The sequence below is a fragment of the Capsicum annuum genome, chromosome 8 (assembly GCF_002878395.1).
Source record: "Capsicum annuum cultivar UCD-10X-F1 chromosome 8, UCD10Xv1.1, whole genome shotgun sequence".
NCBI classification, from domain to species: Eukaryota; Viridiplantae; Streptophyta; class Magnoliopsida; order Solanales; family Solanaceae; genus Capsicum; species Capsicum annuum.
The window spans coordinates 155,737,438-155,755,338 of NC_061118.1; the positions used below are offsets into that span (position 1 = coordinate 155,737,438).

At 33.8% G+C, this 17,901-nt stretch overlaps 2 protein-coding genes across 5 annotated transcripts; one reads left to right on the plus strand and one right to left on the minus strand.

Annotated features, from left to right (window-relative positions):
* Nucleotides 1-494: 494 nt before the first annotated feature.
* LOC107839714 (solute carrier family 40 member 3, chloroplastic) lies at nt 495-7,897 on the minus strand. Its single transcript, XM_016683324.2, has 13 exons — nt 7,268-7,897; nt 5,777-5,984; nt 5,608-5,671; nt 4,571-4,695; nt 4,283-4,372; nt 4,023-4,199; nt 3,850-3,924; nt 3,527-3,628; nt 3,330-3,438; nt 3,106-3,252; nt 1,938-2,044; nt 1,726-1,839; nt 495-1,054 (listed from the first exon to the last, which is right to left on the minus strand). Exons 1-13 carry the CDS (start codon nt 7,414-7,416, stop codon nt 761-763), a joined length of 1,761 nt encoding a protein of 586 aa, XP_016538810.1. The 5' UTR covers nt 7,417-7,897; the 3' UTR covers nt 495-760.
* Nucleotides 7,898-8,777: 880 nt separating this feature from the next.
* On the plus strand, nt 8,778-14,012 carry LOC107839715 (putative high mobility group B protein 11). Of its 4 annotated transcripts, none has more exons than XM_016683325.2 (6): nt 8,778-9,143; nt 10,802-10,877; nt 11,560-11,764; nt 11,890-12,033; nt 12,907-13,127; nt 13,352-14,012. In XM_016683325.2, exons 1-6 carry the CDS (start codon nt 8,830-8,832, stop codon nt 13,649-13,651), a joined length of 1,260 nt encoding a protein of 419 aa, XP_016538811.1. In that variant the 5' UTR covers nt 8,778-8,829; the 3' UTR covers nt 13,652-14,012. The 4 variants fall into 4 exon arrangements, with proteins under 4 accessions (XP_016538811.1, XP_016538812.1, XP_016538813.1 ...); XM_016683326.2 differs by having other exon boundaries at nt 8,805-9,143; nt 12,910-13,127; XM_016683327.2 differs by lacking the exon at nt 11,890-12,033 and having other exon boundaries at nt 8,805-9,143.
* Nucleotides 14,013-17,901: the final 3,889 nt, after the last annotated feature.

Consider the following 17,901-nt stretch of genomic DNA (forward strand, 5'->3'; position numbering starts at 1 on the left):
GTGCTGTACATAGTGCAAAAATTGACATCAATGACAGAGCAGATGTACAAGGAACTGACTGAGGGGAAAAGGCACCAACTTTCGATAAGTCGCCGTTTCATGTATTGCCAGTGTATATGTACAACTGTTCCGGTATCTTGGGCATAATTATTTTCGATTCGATTCTCAACTAAATGGCAGATCATTACATGCTATCACTGTACAATGGCACAAAAGCACACATATTGGGCAACTCAAACCCCAGGAGAAGTATAAAATTTTTGGCATCAATGAACATGTTAATATTAGCAGTCATGCAGTCCCTGCACATGTGAAAAAGAGAGAGCTATTCAAGGATGTAACATCCACAAAACAGAAAAATTATTGGCCTTACGGATGACGGGGCGGGATAAAGAATTTCTGCAGCATAAAATAATCTCATTATAGAAGTTACAAGCTTTTACCTCACAGATGCGGAAACTCAACAAATCCACACAAACTTAGACAGATCCTGCTTCACTTAAAATGAGTACAACTTTTATATAAAATTATACATTGATGTTAGCTGATATAATGATGATAATAAGTAATTTACAAAAGGCATACTGGATGCATTTCAATTGCCATGTATAACTTTCAATGTGCTATCTCACAAAGGTAGGGGTAAGGTCTGTGAACATCCATCCTCCCAGACCTCATTGTGGGACTACAGTAGGGCATGTTGTTGATGTAACTTTCAATGTGATGATATAAACCATGCTACTTATGTACTTGTGGCATTTCATATATTAGGGCTAAAAGAGAAAAGAGTCCTTTGTATATCTGTTGGATTTTCCAACCATCTACAGTATAGACATGCTGCCCCAATTACGGACACAAGGGAAATCGTCGCTAGAAATCCAAAATGGGAGACATCATTTACAATTATAGCAACTCCTAACATTATTGATTCTGCTAAACTCGCAACAGAAACCTCGGTAGTTCCGATAAGATTGGCCTTGGATGCAGGAATTCCAGTTTGTAGAATCTGTTGCCCGATGACATCATAGGACATGTGTCCCAGTCTTGACAATACCTGTGAAAGGGTCAACATAGGCCTTGTTAAAAATTGTTCAATTTCAGATCATTTTCACTGTTATTAAATAATGCAAGTACCAGATAGTGTCAATGAAATCTATATAACAATATCATATTATACTTACAGTCACTAAACAATACAGGCAGCATAACATGCCAATGAAACTAGATGAATATGAAATTCTCATGAAACGATCTGTTGAATGATAAAGCACTATCAAATAGACCCTTTAAAGCAAATCAAAGGATATATGGTTCCCCTTCAGGATCAAAAGAGCCAAACCATCTCAAATCATATATGATCCACCCAAAATGCGATGTGTAGTCTCTGGTTATTTTGTAGTCTCTGTTTATTTTGTTAAGGCTAACAAAAGCTAAGTTGCTCAGACTCTTCAAAAATGTCTACGGATATGTATCGGATCCTCCAAAAATAGTGTATTTTTGAAGGATCTGACACGGGTGCGGCAACATTTTTGGAGAGTCCGAGCAACTTAGAACAAAAGAAGTCTCAACTCAATGATCATGTACAAAGTTTGGTATGCTAAACCCGAATTATAACTTTGTGCACATCAGTGATTAATGGACACAAAGTTTAAATTACAGAAAAAAAGTAGATGGTTCGCTACAAAATGCTCACTGAAAGCAATAAGGTAAGAGCAGTGAACTTACAACTAAAGCCAAGAAAAAGAAAATGGGAGTCTGCTGAGAAAGAGATCCACTCCAATAAACAGCAACAGCCGTGGTCAGAAGCAGAGCCTGGAATACTAGGCCAGCGGCTCCAGCCTGATATTGAAATTCATGAGAGTTAGGCTCAGACTGTGAATGATAAGAGGATATTATTTCCGACAAGAACAAGATAAAATACAAGAAGTAGAACCAACCTTTAAGATGCCAAAGTGCTTGACCATCTTTGCAGACACAAATGTCGCTGCAACGCCTATAAAAGCACATAATCCACTAAAGCCCCCAATAATAGATGGATTTAAACCTGAAATCGTCAATGGTAGTGAAACATTTGAGATTAAAGTGGTTACTACTTCGAGGCTTTTTTAAGCCTTGATGAGTTCCTGAGTTCTACATTTGAAAGCTTTTGCAGGAAGGGTAGTTCTACTCCGAGCAATTAACTGCAGAACTACAGAAAGCATATAGGTCATACAGGAGTTAAGCAGTATAAGCCCTAGCAAGTTACTGTAGGTTACAAGGAATGGTCAATTAGTTGCAACTTTTGGACGATCTCACATTATAACGAAAGTTTTGGCTACTTAGAATATTTTATGGCAACTTTTGGACAAAATAAACAGACTTTTTTATGAAATCATCATAGAACTCATTTGTCAAAAAAGTAAAAAAAAAAAAAAAAACTGTAACAATCAACAGCTAAACTTTTCTAAAGGTTTCGGGTCAGCAACAACTTACTCTAAAGTCAATGAAAGTCAACGTTTCTTTTCTTTCTGAGGAAATCCCTTCTAGTTGTACATTTTAGTACTTTGTTTTGCCAGCATGGCAAAATGTATACTTCACTAACAAACCAGGATCGATCAAAAAATACCTGATGTTCTAAAACTTATATGAGCTTGTGAAATAAGTAAATGTCAACTGGTCAAACAAACTAAAGCATTGATCCAATTCAAACTTCTTTAGTTTCTGATAGATCACGAATAAAACCAAATCCAGAAAGTCTACCCCTAATGTTCTAAAACTTATATGAGCTTGTGAAATGGTTCATGAAGTGGTGAGTAAGTTGCAGCACACTGAAAGAATCAGATATATTATCATACATTTTACTTATCCAAAACAAAGAAAAAAGATTTATCATGAATCTCAAATCAGTTCTCATTACACCACTCAACCAAAACCCACCAAATGAAAATGCTCAGAGCCACCAGATCATCATAGCCATTAAAACCGAGCTAAGAGACATCAAGAAAGCTATCATTATAGTCATTGGTAGGTTTATCAAGTGCAGCCACATTATCAAAGTCCAGTTAGTGACAGCAGCCAGAAATCTAAAGGTGAAAGTATCACAAGACTTGCAAGCAGGAGGATTACCTTGCTTTGTTAAAAATGCTGTCATTAAACCACCAGGTGCAAGAACAACATTGAAGTATAATAGCACATAGGATATGCTTGCTGGAAGAACAGGTTGTCTAACATATTCAAACCATCCATGCTTTACAGCTTCCAGACCCACTGCGACTGTAAACAAACAATGGAATTAGTATAAAATAAAATCTATTTCCACCTTTAATGAAACTGAACACGAGAGAAGATACCTATATTTTCTGATTTTAGTGAAGATGGGGAGGAACAACTGAAACAAGTTTCCACAGCTCGGTCAAGAACCCCAGAGGAAAGCTTGTTGGTTAGCCATGTCAGAGATACCTAGCAAAAGCGTGATAAGATCTGAGTGCTATGCGGTACTTTAAACTTCAAATCACAGAATGAAATTGAACCAAGAGTAAGATTTTACCACAATAGGGAGTGTCCCCATCATCAAACCAGCTGCAATTTTTAAGCATACCACAGGTTCATATTTAGAGAGAAGAATGCCAAATACTGCTGCTCCAACAATCTACAGTAATCCCCAGAGAGGAGAATTATAAGGTAAATGATAAAGACTAACATTGTTAATTAAATGATAATCACTACAAAGTTCAAGTAAAGTGCATTTGATGAACTAAACTCAACAGAAACAAAATAGCAATACTTTTGAATATACTTTTTCGGATCATTGATACCTGTTATGCTGCAAAAGAAGGGAGAAAACAAGCTTCCAATTGATGTGGTTATTACCTCGCATAACAGGTTAATACGGCTTAGAACAGCATTTGCTTGAGCAAGAGCAACTGGGCGATTGGTTCCAGCTAACTGTATAAACAAGACTCCAAATTAGAAAATTGCTCAAGCACAGATAAGGAGTCAAAAAGTGTTATATAGGGGACAAAACAAAGTTCAATCAGCAATACCAAAACAACCCAATCACGCTCCACTGCAACCCCCAATGCTAGCCCAGATAGCCTCTCAACAGCTCCCACTAGAACAAGCACAATAAACCAAGGACGGAAAAGTAAAGATGATGCAGATGTTGGATGAAGTGTATGACCATGTATAATCATTCCAACAGACACCATCTGGGCAGCTGTCTGACAGAAAAGAAGTTTTAGAGAACTTTCAGGAAATTTTGTTGAATACACCTCTCCTAAGTGACACACACAGAAAAGGATACCTGGACTATTGATAGACAATTATACGCAGGAACCCTAGGAAAGTGATCCATAAGTTTGCCAACCAAAGGCCCTCCAACAATTACAGCAAGCTGTACAAGTAAAGCAGGATGTAAGGCAAATAATTCTTTTTTTTGAACCGGTAAATAAGTAATATTTTATTGAATTAAACAACTCAGCACTAAGATGGCGCTCACAGGTACATAATCTGGGTACCTCCTGTACAAAAACAATAAGGTAAATAATTATCTTCATGCCTTTATTCTTTTGTATCACTTGCTAATGAATACCTTAGCGAAGAAACCCATCAGTGCTACAGGAAGAAGGCTAGGATGAATCAATGCAATGGCAGCAGGCGAGGCAAAATTCCAAAGTTGTTCCACCATATTCCCAGCCAGCCAACTAGCATATAAAGCTGTTTGAATGCACTTGACATCAGAAATCTATGAAGTGATGAATTACAGAGATAATGCAACTAATGATTAACTGATCATGTTTTCAAAATCAAACTACTTATCAAACAAACTTCCCTGATGTGCCTGGACCATCAATCAAGTACAGTGGCCTGAAGCCTAGTTATATTAAAGTATCGATGCATAGAGAAAATAGCTTTTCATAGTCACCATTATATATTTTGTTACTGAAGATTGTTAGAGTGGGTTGGAAGTCCCACATTTATTGGGGAATGGATTGGTGGTCTGCTTATATGGACTTGGGCAATCCTCCCCTCATGAGCTAGTTTTGGGGTTGAGTTAGGCCCCGGTGCCATATTGTTACATGGTATCAGAGCCAGGTCCATCCTCGTTTGGGCTCCCGGTCCACGCGTCAGCTGGGCCCTGGGCGTGAAAGAGGGCATTCGAGTGGGTTGGAAGTCCCACATTGATTGGGGAATAGACTGGTGGTCTGCTTATATGGACTTGGGCAATCCTCCCCTCATCCGCTAGCTCTTTTGGGGTTGAGTTAGGCCAAGGTGCCATATTTTTACAAAGATAAAAGATTTGAGTTGGAGTTCTCAAATCTTCAGCTTGTACAATGACATTGCTCCATTTCTCCAAATAGTCCATTTAACGTATCAAATCTGCTAAAAAAAGATATTATATATTTATGTCCAAACCTCAAATTGTCCAAATTTCAGAAGGACCTCATGGATTCTCAAGGTATTAGCATTTCACGGAAGTATCCTTACGTAAATTCCAAACTAGGCTAAGGTTCAGTATTTATCATCCTTATAGAATATAGCAGACAGATAGTCATGCACTTTCAGAAATAAGTTAAGCTTCTGCCATTACAATATGAGATGCCACTCAACTTAAGGGGAAAGACTAACCATATAACCCAGCTGGATGAGCAGGAGTTGCAGCAATAATATTCTGCTCCTCCTCTGATAAGACCTGTTCAACATCAACATCAGAAAAATCAGAAGTGCAGTAGTGATAGTTATAAGGGAAAGGGGGCAATAAAAATGATCGAGCAGAATTATTCACAACTAATCATACTGGCAATGTTGTCAAGAGAGTGTCCACAAATGTGCCCTTGGCTAGCATATTTAGTGCGTCAGTTTCCAAAATATCAGATTTGAGATGAAGAACAGGCACTGTATAGCCACAATCATCAGTTGCAACATCATCCCGAACCTCTTGATCAGTTGAAATGTCAGTTAAGACGTCAGTATTTATGGAACATCTAGAGTTAAGACTTCCAACCCTGCATTGAAAGGAAAGAAGTTAAATTGCAGTGACAATCCATGATTCTTTTGGATAAAGATGACAATCAACTAGTCTTGCATCACGTTGCTATTTTCTGCAGATTGCAGTACTACATAAGCAGATTAGCAGTTAGTAAAACCAGCTGAACATCATTGTCGTCGTGTACAAGCTACCTGCCAGTAAACATGCAATATTTATTCTAGTGATAATACTTTATCACTTGCCGAGTAACACCAAAAGTTAAGACCACTGCTTGCTTCAATTCTGTGTAACATGTGCTTGTGTGCTACAACAGTAACTATTGCTTCAACAGCAAGATAGTTGGGGAATACATGCACCCACATATGTGCGAGTGTACATGTATATGTATTGTATGCATGCATCTGTTCCCACTTATTTGTAGGACACACAACAAAACTATAATACACAAGTTAAGCCTCTTCCTTTGGACCATCCAAATTGCAAACAAGTAGGATTAACAAGATAAGTTTTCTGATTATAAGCAGGAGAGCAACTTGTGAAAACAAAGATATCCTGTTCAATCCAGTAACTATACATGATACAGAAGCCAATCACTAGTTCATCCTGCAATAATTCGAAAGCATACTCTATCTTGAAATACAATTCAATTGCACTTTAGCCAAAAGCACCAAACATCAATCTGTAATTCCATTGATAAAGAAGTCACTCAAACTGCATTACACGAATCACCCTTAGCCGAATTGATAATCATCATGACACCCTAGCAAATGGTAATAAGGCTGAATATCAATTAGATTGACTTTACATTCACTCCTATTAACGTGGTATACAAAGTTTGAACTGCTCCTACAGTTCTGGAAGTGACCACTTTGCTAAGTTGCTAACTACCTCACCCTTACTCCAATAGGTACTGACAAAGTCCAACTTCATTCATTCTTCTTTGACAAGATTCATAGAAACATAGTAATGAATCTTTTAATATTGTGATAAACATAGGACTGTAGTGTGTAGTATCTTAGTGTGTTTTATCGTGAATAATACTCCATTTATTGCATGATGATAACAAATATGTAACTGTAAGTTGTATAGGTGCTCTTGCTTCCTTTATAGGTCTGGTAAAATTCTCGGACCACACAATAGCAGAACCAACATAGTTACTCATAATGTGAGCTTATCCACACAAAAATTAGATTATAACAGCGCTAATGTATACATAAATCAATGTGACTTCTCTTCTAATTCATTACAGTACCAAATCAGTAATTCACAATGTGACAATCAACAGATAAAAGTTAACACCTTTGAGTAGTAAAACGATGAGTTAACCATCGACGATTAGAGAAGCGAGGAGGTATTCTAAAGGAAGACGGCAACGACGACGTAAGAGGAGATTGGCGGAGAGTAAGGAAGGCAGACCAAGGCTGAGCTTGAGAAACAACGACCACCATTGTATTTTATTGAATTGCTGCTTCACTGCTTTGAAGCACTCTGTTTCTTCTCGGTGACTACTCATGCAGTCTTTCAGCTCCGGCGATATTCTAGGGTTTCGTTTTGGTCATTCGATTGAAGAGAATGTAGAGATATATGTGTGAGGAAAAAAAGGGAGGCGGCCAAATCAAAAATCACAAATGGATTGCCCTTTTTCGATACAAATGGATTGCCTTAAGGCCAGAATTTTGCTGCTGACGTGTTTATCTTTTTCTCCGATGCTCTGGAGTCTGTCCACTTGATATAAAAATATTGGAAAATGCTTGCTGGATAGTACTATTTGTTTCTTACGGAAATTGTTCAATTGGTCCCTCAATTGTAGTTGAAAGTGTGAATTCTCCCTCCACCTTTCTGCCTATTTGACGCAAGAACAAAACGAAAAACATCACCTAGGTGGTGAAAAATTCGTATAAACATGATTTTCCTCTTTGTTGGGCTAAATGACCAAAATTGAAGGGACTTTGAAAGAGGATAAATATGTTTATTAGAGTATTTCTTAAGATGGTATTATTCTAGCATTTTATTAATTATATTATCTGCACAAACAATTATGAACATTTTAATAACTAAAAAATATAAACAAATATACATTGATATTTAGATTATTGCAAATCAAACTCCCCTCTAACATTAGAATCAATTGGATTCTTAGCAAATAAAATCCCCACCCTATTATTAGAAATCATATATGACAATGGCATAAGGCAAAATTGACCGAGAGAATGAGAAGAAGGCATAAACAAAAAGTAATGGCAAAAAATCACAGAGTGAAAGGAAAATAGATATGGGTTGTTTATTTCTCCGTACTTAAAGTTGCCCGAACATCTTTGTCACTCTACAGCTGAGTAATATTCTCGCTTATTTTCTAATTACATCTTTAATTTTAATTATTATTTTTGACATATTAATATAAAATAATTATTTATAATATTAATTATTAATTAGTTATTGGGGCTTTTTATTTCAAGTGAGGTAATGGGACGGACTAGTTATATTTTATCTTCTTCCGATTTTATTTTGTGGAAATATATTAAGTATATTATTATTATATTTATTTTTTAAATTAATTTTAAGATACAATAATAAATATTGATTAATAAGATATTATAATAAAATAGTTATATTAATAATTATTGTTTTAATAAATATGATAAATTAAAATATGGGAAGTAAAAGTGAATTAATTGTAGCATAAAATTAAAATCCACAGAAGAATACGACACGGTGGAAACAGCAACGGCTGAGATTTTGTAGGAGTCCCACTATAAACGGTTGATATCTTCTTAATTTTGCATGTATGACAAATATACGCCTCCGGCCCCACAAATGTAACCACGTCAGACCAAATTGGTGCCCACATAATTACGTGGACGATGTATCTTGAACCCAATAACACAGTCGAGTGCATTGGAAATTGGAGGGGAGAAAGTGTTGGTGTGCTCTGTGCGGTGTGCAGTTTCAGCATGGCGGAAGAGGAGAACAATACCGTTACAATGGTGAAGAAAATTAACACCGGCGATAAGTTTTCCGGTGGCGGAACTTATGCATGTGGCTTCTCGTCGCCTATATCTGCCACCACCGATGTATCGACAGTGCAGAATTTGGCCGGAGGAAGCTCCTATGATGGGAAGGATAGCTTCTATGAAAAGCTTGACAAACTCAACGAGCCCTCTGGCCTTAGTCTGGCGTGAGTCTAAAAATTGTTTAAATAATGATTTTATATACATCATGAATAAGTATGTACTCTCCAAAAAAATCGCTCCTCCTGTGTTGGAATCTCCAAAAAGTAGTGCTTTATTTTGAAGGATCTGACATGCAGCCCGCAATATTTTTTAAGAATCCGAGCAATATAGGTTTGTACATGCCAAAAATTCAAAATTCTAAGCATTATATTTGCAACATCAACGAAAATTTAATGGTTCTTTTGTCATTTCTTTCCACTTAATAGAGATATGAATTTGAATGGTTCAGATTTCAGATTGCATTTATTTTTTATTAAGATTTTAGTTCTTTAATAAGTCTTAATCATTCAAATCTAGAATCAAATCTTAATAGATTTGAAGAGATATTTTGATGTTGGACACCATCACTCTATTCATAATCATCAGTTTCCACCACTAACCACCTCTGTCACCGCCATCATTGTCAACCACCTCCACCATCATAACCACCATCGACAACAAATATCGCTACCAACCACTATTGTCAACCTTTACCACACCTACTATCTCTATTATTCTAATTATATTCACCACCACCACGGTCAACAACACCACCATCATCATCAACCACTCTCGGTCAATCCCTACTATTGACCAACTCATCTATCACAACTAATACCACTGCTAACTACCACTAATACATCACAACCTTCACACATTCTTTGGCAGCCACCACCATTGTCACTATTAACACCACCTCTACCATCACTTCAACCACTACCATCACTACAATTTATCTCTACTAACAACTATCTCCGCCATCACAACTAACAACATCTCCAACAAGCACCAACACATTATCAAACCATCATGCATTCATTTTTCAGCCATTACAATCAACACATCCAATTACTAACATCAAATAACGTCACATCACAATCACCACCACCACTATCAACCGCCACCATCATAACAGTCACTACAATACCAATCATCACAATTATCACCACCAACATTACTAATCACGAACACCAATTATTGTCACTACAACCACCATTATAAATCATCTACACTATCACTAACATACATAAATATTTTTTTCAATCAAATAATAATTTTGTTGTATTAAATTACATACTTCTTTTCTGATATATAATTAATTTTTTATTTGAATTGTATTTTTTATTTTATTATATACACAAATAAGTATTTTTTGCATATTCAAATAGTTAGTCTTAATCGTTCAGTTTTCAGATCCAGAGACAACATCTTAATCATTCAGATGTGCATTCGCATTCAGATTCAGACCTCTGAATCTTAAAAAAAACAAATGCAGCCTAAGCCATATACATTTTCAAATTCATCAAAAAGATTTGGTTGTCAAAATAGCTAATGTTCATGACTAGCTATAGCAACTAGAAACCTCTGTTTGCCACTTGCATTATCCATAGGAAAATACGATATGCTTTTGAGAGAGAAGTATAAATTTCTCGAAGTTTGGATCAAGTTGCTTTCAGGTAATCCCAAGAATTAGATAGAGCTTTTGAAATTTGATTTCAAAACGGCGTAATTTGCAATTACTATGTTACGTTGTTAATTTTGGTGGCTTAGCTTGCACATTGAAACTTGGAAGTTGGTTGAGTAAAATTTATGATCATAAGGAAGGTTATTGCTACATATGCAGCTTTAACTTAAGACAAACAACTTTGGATTTGCATCTTTTCTATGAAGAAGTCACTAAAAGAGGTGGATTTAATCAGGTATCTTTTCTCTACCATCGCTCAGATTCAGCTTTCTTGTTTATGTACTAATTGTAGTTTATCTCAATATCAACAACATGCCATTTTCTCCACCATGACAAATTTCTGAAGAATGAGTGAAATCATTATCAAACTGTTTTGATGGATATAGTTTTCCAAACTGCATGGCAGAGTATGTCCACAAAGAGTAGGCTGATGGAGCAAATATGCAATAGTCAATAGGCACTTTTGATTCGACCTTATCTAAAATAGTCACTTAAGATTCTGTTTTTCTGCTATATAGTTGCTAGTTGTTGCTCTATATATGCCTTAGTTTTTCATATCTGATAAGTACTTGCTAGTAGTTGCTGTTTATGAGATTATTGAGGGGACAACGGACAATGTATTGAAACTACTGAAATGAGTACCAAAAACTTGTTCACCTTGTTCTTCATTTTCTAAGAGGATCTTTCCTTCTATAACATAGCTTATTCGATGTACATATTTCTATCAGCAAAAAAGTGTATCCGAGAGGTATGGTGAAAAATAATGAGTAATTCACATGGTTCTGCTATTAATTTCAGTCTCCAATGATAAGAGTTTCTGAGATGATGTAAATGAAATGAAGCCCCTACTAGCACTGGATTTGGTATGCATATGACTTTCCTACTATCAGTATGAGTTCTTGATTTGCAATATTTAGGTCACCAAGGATGCTAAGTGGGGTGAAGTTGCATCTACATTGCATGTGAAAAGCAATATCACAATGTTTCCGACTCAACTTCAGAAGGTGTATGAAATTCTCCTCCTCCAATTTGAGCAACTGTATTACTATCGAAGTAGAGAAAAAGGAACCATGCAACCACCTAGTCAAGTTTCTGATGCTGCTAGGCTAGAACCAGTAAAAGGTAACTTTCTTGTTGAAATTTTGGAGGTCTATTTTTACTGGAAGTTGAACTTTTTAATCCCCTAGTATGTGTGTGACTGGTTTTACATCAATTCTCTTTGTTTGAGTATTATAATCTTTCTTTAGGTTCTGGGGATAGGTCAAATGACTCTGCTGGGAAGAGGAAATTTTGTGACCGGTCATCTCCTGTGGTAACCTTGCCCTCTAATGATGGGAACGGTCCAATAGACAAAGGGAAATGTATTACTGATAGTCGCGTAGTTTCGACAGGTTTGTTATTCTTCATTATCACAGAGACTTACAGTTCTTTAAGCTTCAGAACTTCTCATCAGAATATCACTTTTCAAGTAAGTCTCTTTAAACCATCAATGAACACACTCATGCTGTGTGTCCTATAAAATCTGGGGATGGACCTAAGTAGGTACAATCGTAGTGAACATTATGGAATGGCCTTTTTTTTGGGAATTTGTAGATTTCTAATAACATAATGATAAGAATATTTATCTACCAGAGTCTAGACCTCCCCCCCCCCCCCCCCCCCCCCCCCCCCCCCCCTCCTTCCCACCCAAAAAAAAGAAAGAGAGACAGAGAGACTTATTATACAAAGACACTTCCCACAACAAACTCACAGTATCACACCTCAAATGCTTACCTGAACAACTCCTGCATCACTCTTGATCTTCTCTTCAATTGCATATGATTTAAATGCCAAGGATTTATTCTGTTTTGGTGTATATGACATGTATGAATTCCCTTGGATGAAGAAATATTTAAGCCAAAAAGAGAACAGAAAAGGAAATAAATGAAGGGGAAAGAGGAGGGAATAGACTAAAAGCCAGACAAACACGGCATCAAGATTAATCTTTGCAGCAATATAGATTAGAAGTTATTTACCTCTTCCGTAAAAAAAGAAAAGAGAAATACAGAGTAGAAGATTTTTTTGCTTATATTCAGATGTGTTCTATTTGTTTGGAGCTAAGTTTCACTTCGTGCAATTGCATAGAGAAGTCTGAATTAATAGTCCTTGCAGTGTCTTAAAGTTACTAGCCTGTCCAAGTAAACCTCAAATTTAAGTTTGTTACTCTAGGCAACTTCATATTTTCTTAGGTCAAGACTGAAATTGATCATAATTTTTTCTTTCAGTAGGGCCCGAGACGCCAGAGCAAAAATCTCAGAGTTCATCAACCCACAAGTATATGAGGAAAGACCCCGGTGCTCCAATAAGATGGAGGAGCTCATATCAGATGTACATCAAGTTGGAATGTGAAAGACTAAAGAAAGTATTTGGTGAGAGTTCTGGTACTAAGAATATCAGAGACATGGCAATTAGTGCCTGGAAGACAATGTCTGAAAATGACAAAGAGGTACAATGAAGTACTTATGATATTGTTGCTAGCAGACATGAAATGATATGAATCACCTCCTAAATTTCTTTATCATAATTTTGGCGCATTTATGTACTCTATATATCAATTAATCGTTCATGTTTCTTTCTTATTATTTAATGTACACAAATTTAAATGCTCCATGTAACAAGCATGAAGTAAAACTTCTTTATTTGTTCACCGTTTCCTTCTAACTTTTGCAGCCTTATGTTGAAGCAAGTAAGTTGGATAAGGAAAGATATAACCGAGAAATGGCTGCTTATGAACACGTCAAGAACAAGGAAACTGCAAATAGTCCAAACTTGCACAGGGTTTTAGCCCCGAGTATGATCGACTTTGGTGCACCATCAAGAATTGATGATAGGTATTATGTGACTTCGCAAGCTGATACTGTAAGCAACACTGTCCCTGATGCATCCTTTATCGAGTCCACAGTGCAAATATCGGATAATGGCAATTCAAGTAACCCCACATTTCAGATGGATTGGGGCTATTTTGCCTAGTCGAGGCAAAGTTTCAGTTTTCTAGCTTACTGGTTCTTGGAAGGTATGTATTGCATTCTGTCTGAAAGTACCTAGTATCCTTAGCATGGTGCTTTGAAAGATGTATATAGCTTGTAGTCTTTGGAAATTAGCGTGTCAAGAAACAGAATTTCTAGGTTGTAGAGGGGTGTGAACATGAAAAATGCAGTTCGCTGCCTGCAAATTTTGTAGAAGGGTCCATGTGTGCTCTTCTGTTATGGGAAGTTTCCATAGATTTTGTATAAGCGATACCAACTTTTGCATCTTTTCAAGTAGTATATAAACTTTTATGTAAGCTATTTATATTGGTAGGGATCTGTGTTTCACATTGTTATTGTTAAAAGAGTTTGAAATAGAATCATATAGAATCACGTTATTGTTAAGCTGCTAGTCTTATTTATTTATATTTATTAAGAAAAGAAAAAAGAATACATCTTTCATAATATGACTGACTTTTTAATTTCGACATTCTATCATATGTAGACCTAAGACCATAGTATCGGTGTTTTGATACATTAGACATTTCTTGGTGTATCTTGTATATGGTACAATTGGAATCTTGTCCCCTTAACTTTATTATTTCTTGTCTAGATTATTTTATTTTGAGTCAGGTCTATCAGAAATAGACTTTATCTCGCATTTGAGTTAATGGTATGGACTACGTACATTGACCCTAACTAGAACACACTTGGAGGGAAGATACTGGGTATGTTGGGTATTATGTTGTTGCTGAAGATTGTCAGGGGCATCTCGTAAATGAAATGTAAGGAGCGTAGAAATCTTACCTTTGTCTTTGCAGGATAATGAGACTATTCCTTGTTGAATTTAAAAGTTCTCTTTTTACTTTTGGTAGAAAAGTGAAAGGTGTAAAATCTTTTCTTTTCTATATTATAGAAAAGGCGGTTTCAACATGGGATGGAAATGATATAACAAATTTATCTAAAGATAATTTGGTCATTCACTTCAAGTTCTAAGTGACTCCACTAGGTGGAAATACACTGGGTATGTGGGTATATTGTTGTTGTTTGTACTTCAAGTTCTAAGCTCAAAATGATAATATTTTGTATTTTGTTTTTTTGAACCTCATGAAAAGTTTTAATAAAAGTTTATTCTTTTCTTTTTAATTACCAATAATGCCAAGTATAAAATTTACCATAATGTCATCACATGCCTTGCATATATTTCCACACACGTGGACCCTATATCTTCCATTTATTTTTTATTTTTATTTATCTTTGTATAAAATTATTTTAAATATATTATATTTAAGTAAATTGATTCTTAAGATGATAATTTATTGTAAAAATTAATTAGTGATACAATTAAATAAATTTTATTCTTTATTTAATTTCATATCAAATATATAATTTACTTTCTTTCTTATTTGCTATTATAATTTCACCTAATTTAATTTTTTTCCTAATATATAGAAGAGAAAATTCTGATATGTCTGCTTATGTTGTCTGTTTCAATCGTGATTTTATTACATTGTCCTTAATTAATTATTATAAGTCATTTATATATTAAAAAAATAATAATATTTAATTTAAAAAAAAAAAGAAAATAGACATTTATGACATGTCTATTTCAATTGATTCAATCGTAATTTTACTTTCTATTATATCATTTTTCATTCATTATTATAAATTACTTATATATTAAAAATTAATAATATTTAATAAAAAAGGTAAAATAGACATGTATGACATGTCTGCTTCAGCTACTTTAATCGTAATTTTACTAAATATCACCCATAATTAATTATTATAAGTCATCTAAGTATTTAAAGTAGCTCTCTGTCGACCTGTCGGCTTCATCTGTTTACTCCGTAATTTTACTATATCATTTCAAAGTAATTATTATAAATTATTTACATATTAAAAAATTAATAATATCTAATAAAACAATAGAATAGACATTTATGACACGTTTGCTTCAGCTGCTTTAATTATAATTTTACTAAATATCACCTCTAATTAATTATTATAAGTCAGCTAAGTATTAAATAAATAAATAATATTTAGCCCAAAAGATAAAATAGATATAAAATGATAAGTTAACTCTTGATGTTTTAAAATAACTTGACGTCTTATATGAGATTTTCTTAATTTTTTTTCACAAGTATCTTTTATAGTAATTTTATTATATCACTTCTAATTAGTTGTTGTGAGTTATTTAAGACATGTTTATTTCGTTTCTTCAATCGTGATTTTATTATATCACCTTTAATTAATTATTATGATCATCTAAGCATCATGTCACTTAAATTATAGTAGAAAAAGTTTTACACAATAATTAAAAATTTAAATTATTTAAAAAATATAATTGACTATAAGTGACACAAGACTCTGGACAAGGAGTAGGAGTGTAGCATATTTAAAAAAAAAATTACATAAAAAATATTATAAATTACAATAATTTAAAACTTGAAATATCTATAAATAATTTAATCTATTATATATTTTTATAAAATACATAAAAAATACTATAAATCACAACAATTAACAACTTAAAAAAATTAAATGATATAAATATTTGGTTGACTCTCGAAATTATATCAATGTCACTTAAATTGAAATAGAAGAAAAATATTATAAATCACAATAATTAATAATTTAAATTATTTTTAAAATACAATTGACTATCAATGTCACAAAAATTTGAATAGAGGGAGTAACATATATTCTTTAAAAATTACACAAAAATATTATAGGTTACAATATTAACAACTTAAAATATCTAAAAACATATTAAAAGTATGATTGATTATCTAAATTCAATTTGTATCACAAAAAATGAAACAAAAAAACATATATTGAGCTCAGGCTAGATTCCGGATGAATCTTAGGATGTATATGCAATCCATCTTTTTTTTTAACTTTTGTTTAAATATATCAAAATTGAAAAATACAAGTTCAAATACAGCACATCAAACAGTGTATAAGAAATAATGTTAGCATAAATAATACAAATATTACTAATACAAGCATTATTAGTGCAGACATTATTAATACATTCTATCAGCATTATTTTTGTACACTCTAACAAACGACTCCACGTTTTAATGGAAGGAACATATATAAAAATAAAGTTTAATAAAATATCTACATAAGTATGTTTTATCGTGTTCTCAAAGTCAAATAGTTTAAATTAATATGAAAGATGGTAACTTATAATTTTTTATTTTATATAATTTTTGAAACACTTTAAATTTGAATTTAAAATATTAATTTAGTTTAACTTCAAATAACAGGTTGACAAATAAAAGAGAAGGAGAAAATGAAAGCAAATGATGTCTATGACGGCTTAGTAAGGAAATACAATGTGGGTTATTAATTGCAATCCACATGTGATGTAATATGCAATGACTAGACAACCCTTTAGCTTTTTCAACAATTATTCTCTATTTTATACAACAAATGTCAAGTCTTATGTATCAATTTTAATCTCAAATTTGCTACTTAATGTAGCAAATCTCAATAATATGATTAAAGATATAAGCTTCTAAATGCATCGAATTTTATTGTTTATATGTGTAAGTTATACATAATCATCTTGTGAGACTTGACTCCTTGAAAAATACTACCACGTATTTAAAATGTTTTGTGTATTCATGTTTTATAATTCATAATTCGAATTAATATCAATTTAATTTACTATACATAATAAAAATAACTTAATATTTGGCCCGTGCTGACACGGGCCATGCTACTCTAGTTATAAAATGAAACGTAAGATCCTTTGCTAATTGATGGACTGAAAAAATGTCTCCTAAAAAAAATGATCTTTTCAAAATCAAATTAATAAAATCTTGTTAGTATCAATATCAAAAGAATCAAATATCAAAAGAAAGACGCAATAGATCAATTGCTCTTCTTTTCGGGGAGAAATCGATCGTAAAATTTTTAGAATTTATTTCTGAAAAATCTGGAAGTATTATATAGCTAGCCTTAGTATTCAAGAGTATGACTTAGTGATCAATGAAGTGACTTTATAACCATGAAAATTTAGGTGAAAAGATATTGTTATCCTCTTGAACTATAACAAAAGTTGTTGAGACACACTCCAACTTACACTTTGAACTATCTTAAAGTGTAATAAATACGTCCTTCAGTGCTAACGTGACACCACAACTCAGTCCTTCAGTGCTGACGTGATACCACAATCACAACCCAATTCAATTAGTTGTAGTGCTATACACTCACCAACACATGTATAAATATTTTTAAATT

Bases quoted from the DNA above. Each gene is read 5' to 3' on its own strand.
- LOC107839714 (XM_016683324.2), bottom strand. From the start codon at position 7,416: ATGGTGGTCGTTGTTTCTCAAGCTCAGCCTTGGTCTGCCTTCCTTACT. The intron at 5,985-7,267 runs GTGTTAACTTTT...CTTTCAATGCAG, and splicing joins CATCGTTTTACTACTCAAAG to GGTTGGAAGTCTTAACTCTA. The intron at 1,840-1,937 runs GTTGGTTCTACT...TTTCAATATCAG, and splicing joins AGCACTTTGGCATCTTAAAG to GCTGGAGCCGCTGGCCTAGT.
- LOC107839715 (XM_016683325.2), top strand. From the start codon at position 8,830: ATGTATCTTGAACCCAATAACACAGTCGAGTGCATTGGAAATTGGAGG. The intron at 11,765-11,889 runs GTAACTTTCTTG...ATCTTTCTTTAG, and splicing joins TAGGCTAGAACCAGTAAAAG to GTTCTGGGGATAGGTCAAAT. The intron at 12,034-12,906 runs GTTTGTTATTCT...TTTTTCTTTCAG, and splicing joins TAGTCGCGTAGTTTCGACAG to TAGGGCCCGAGACGCCAGAG.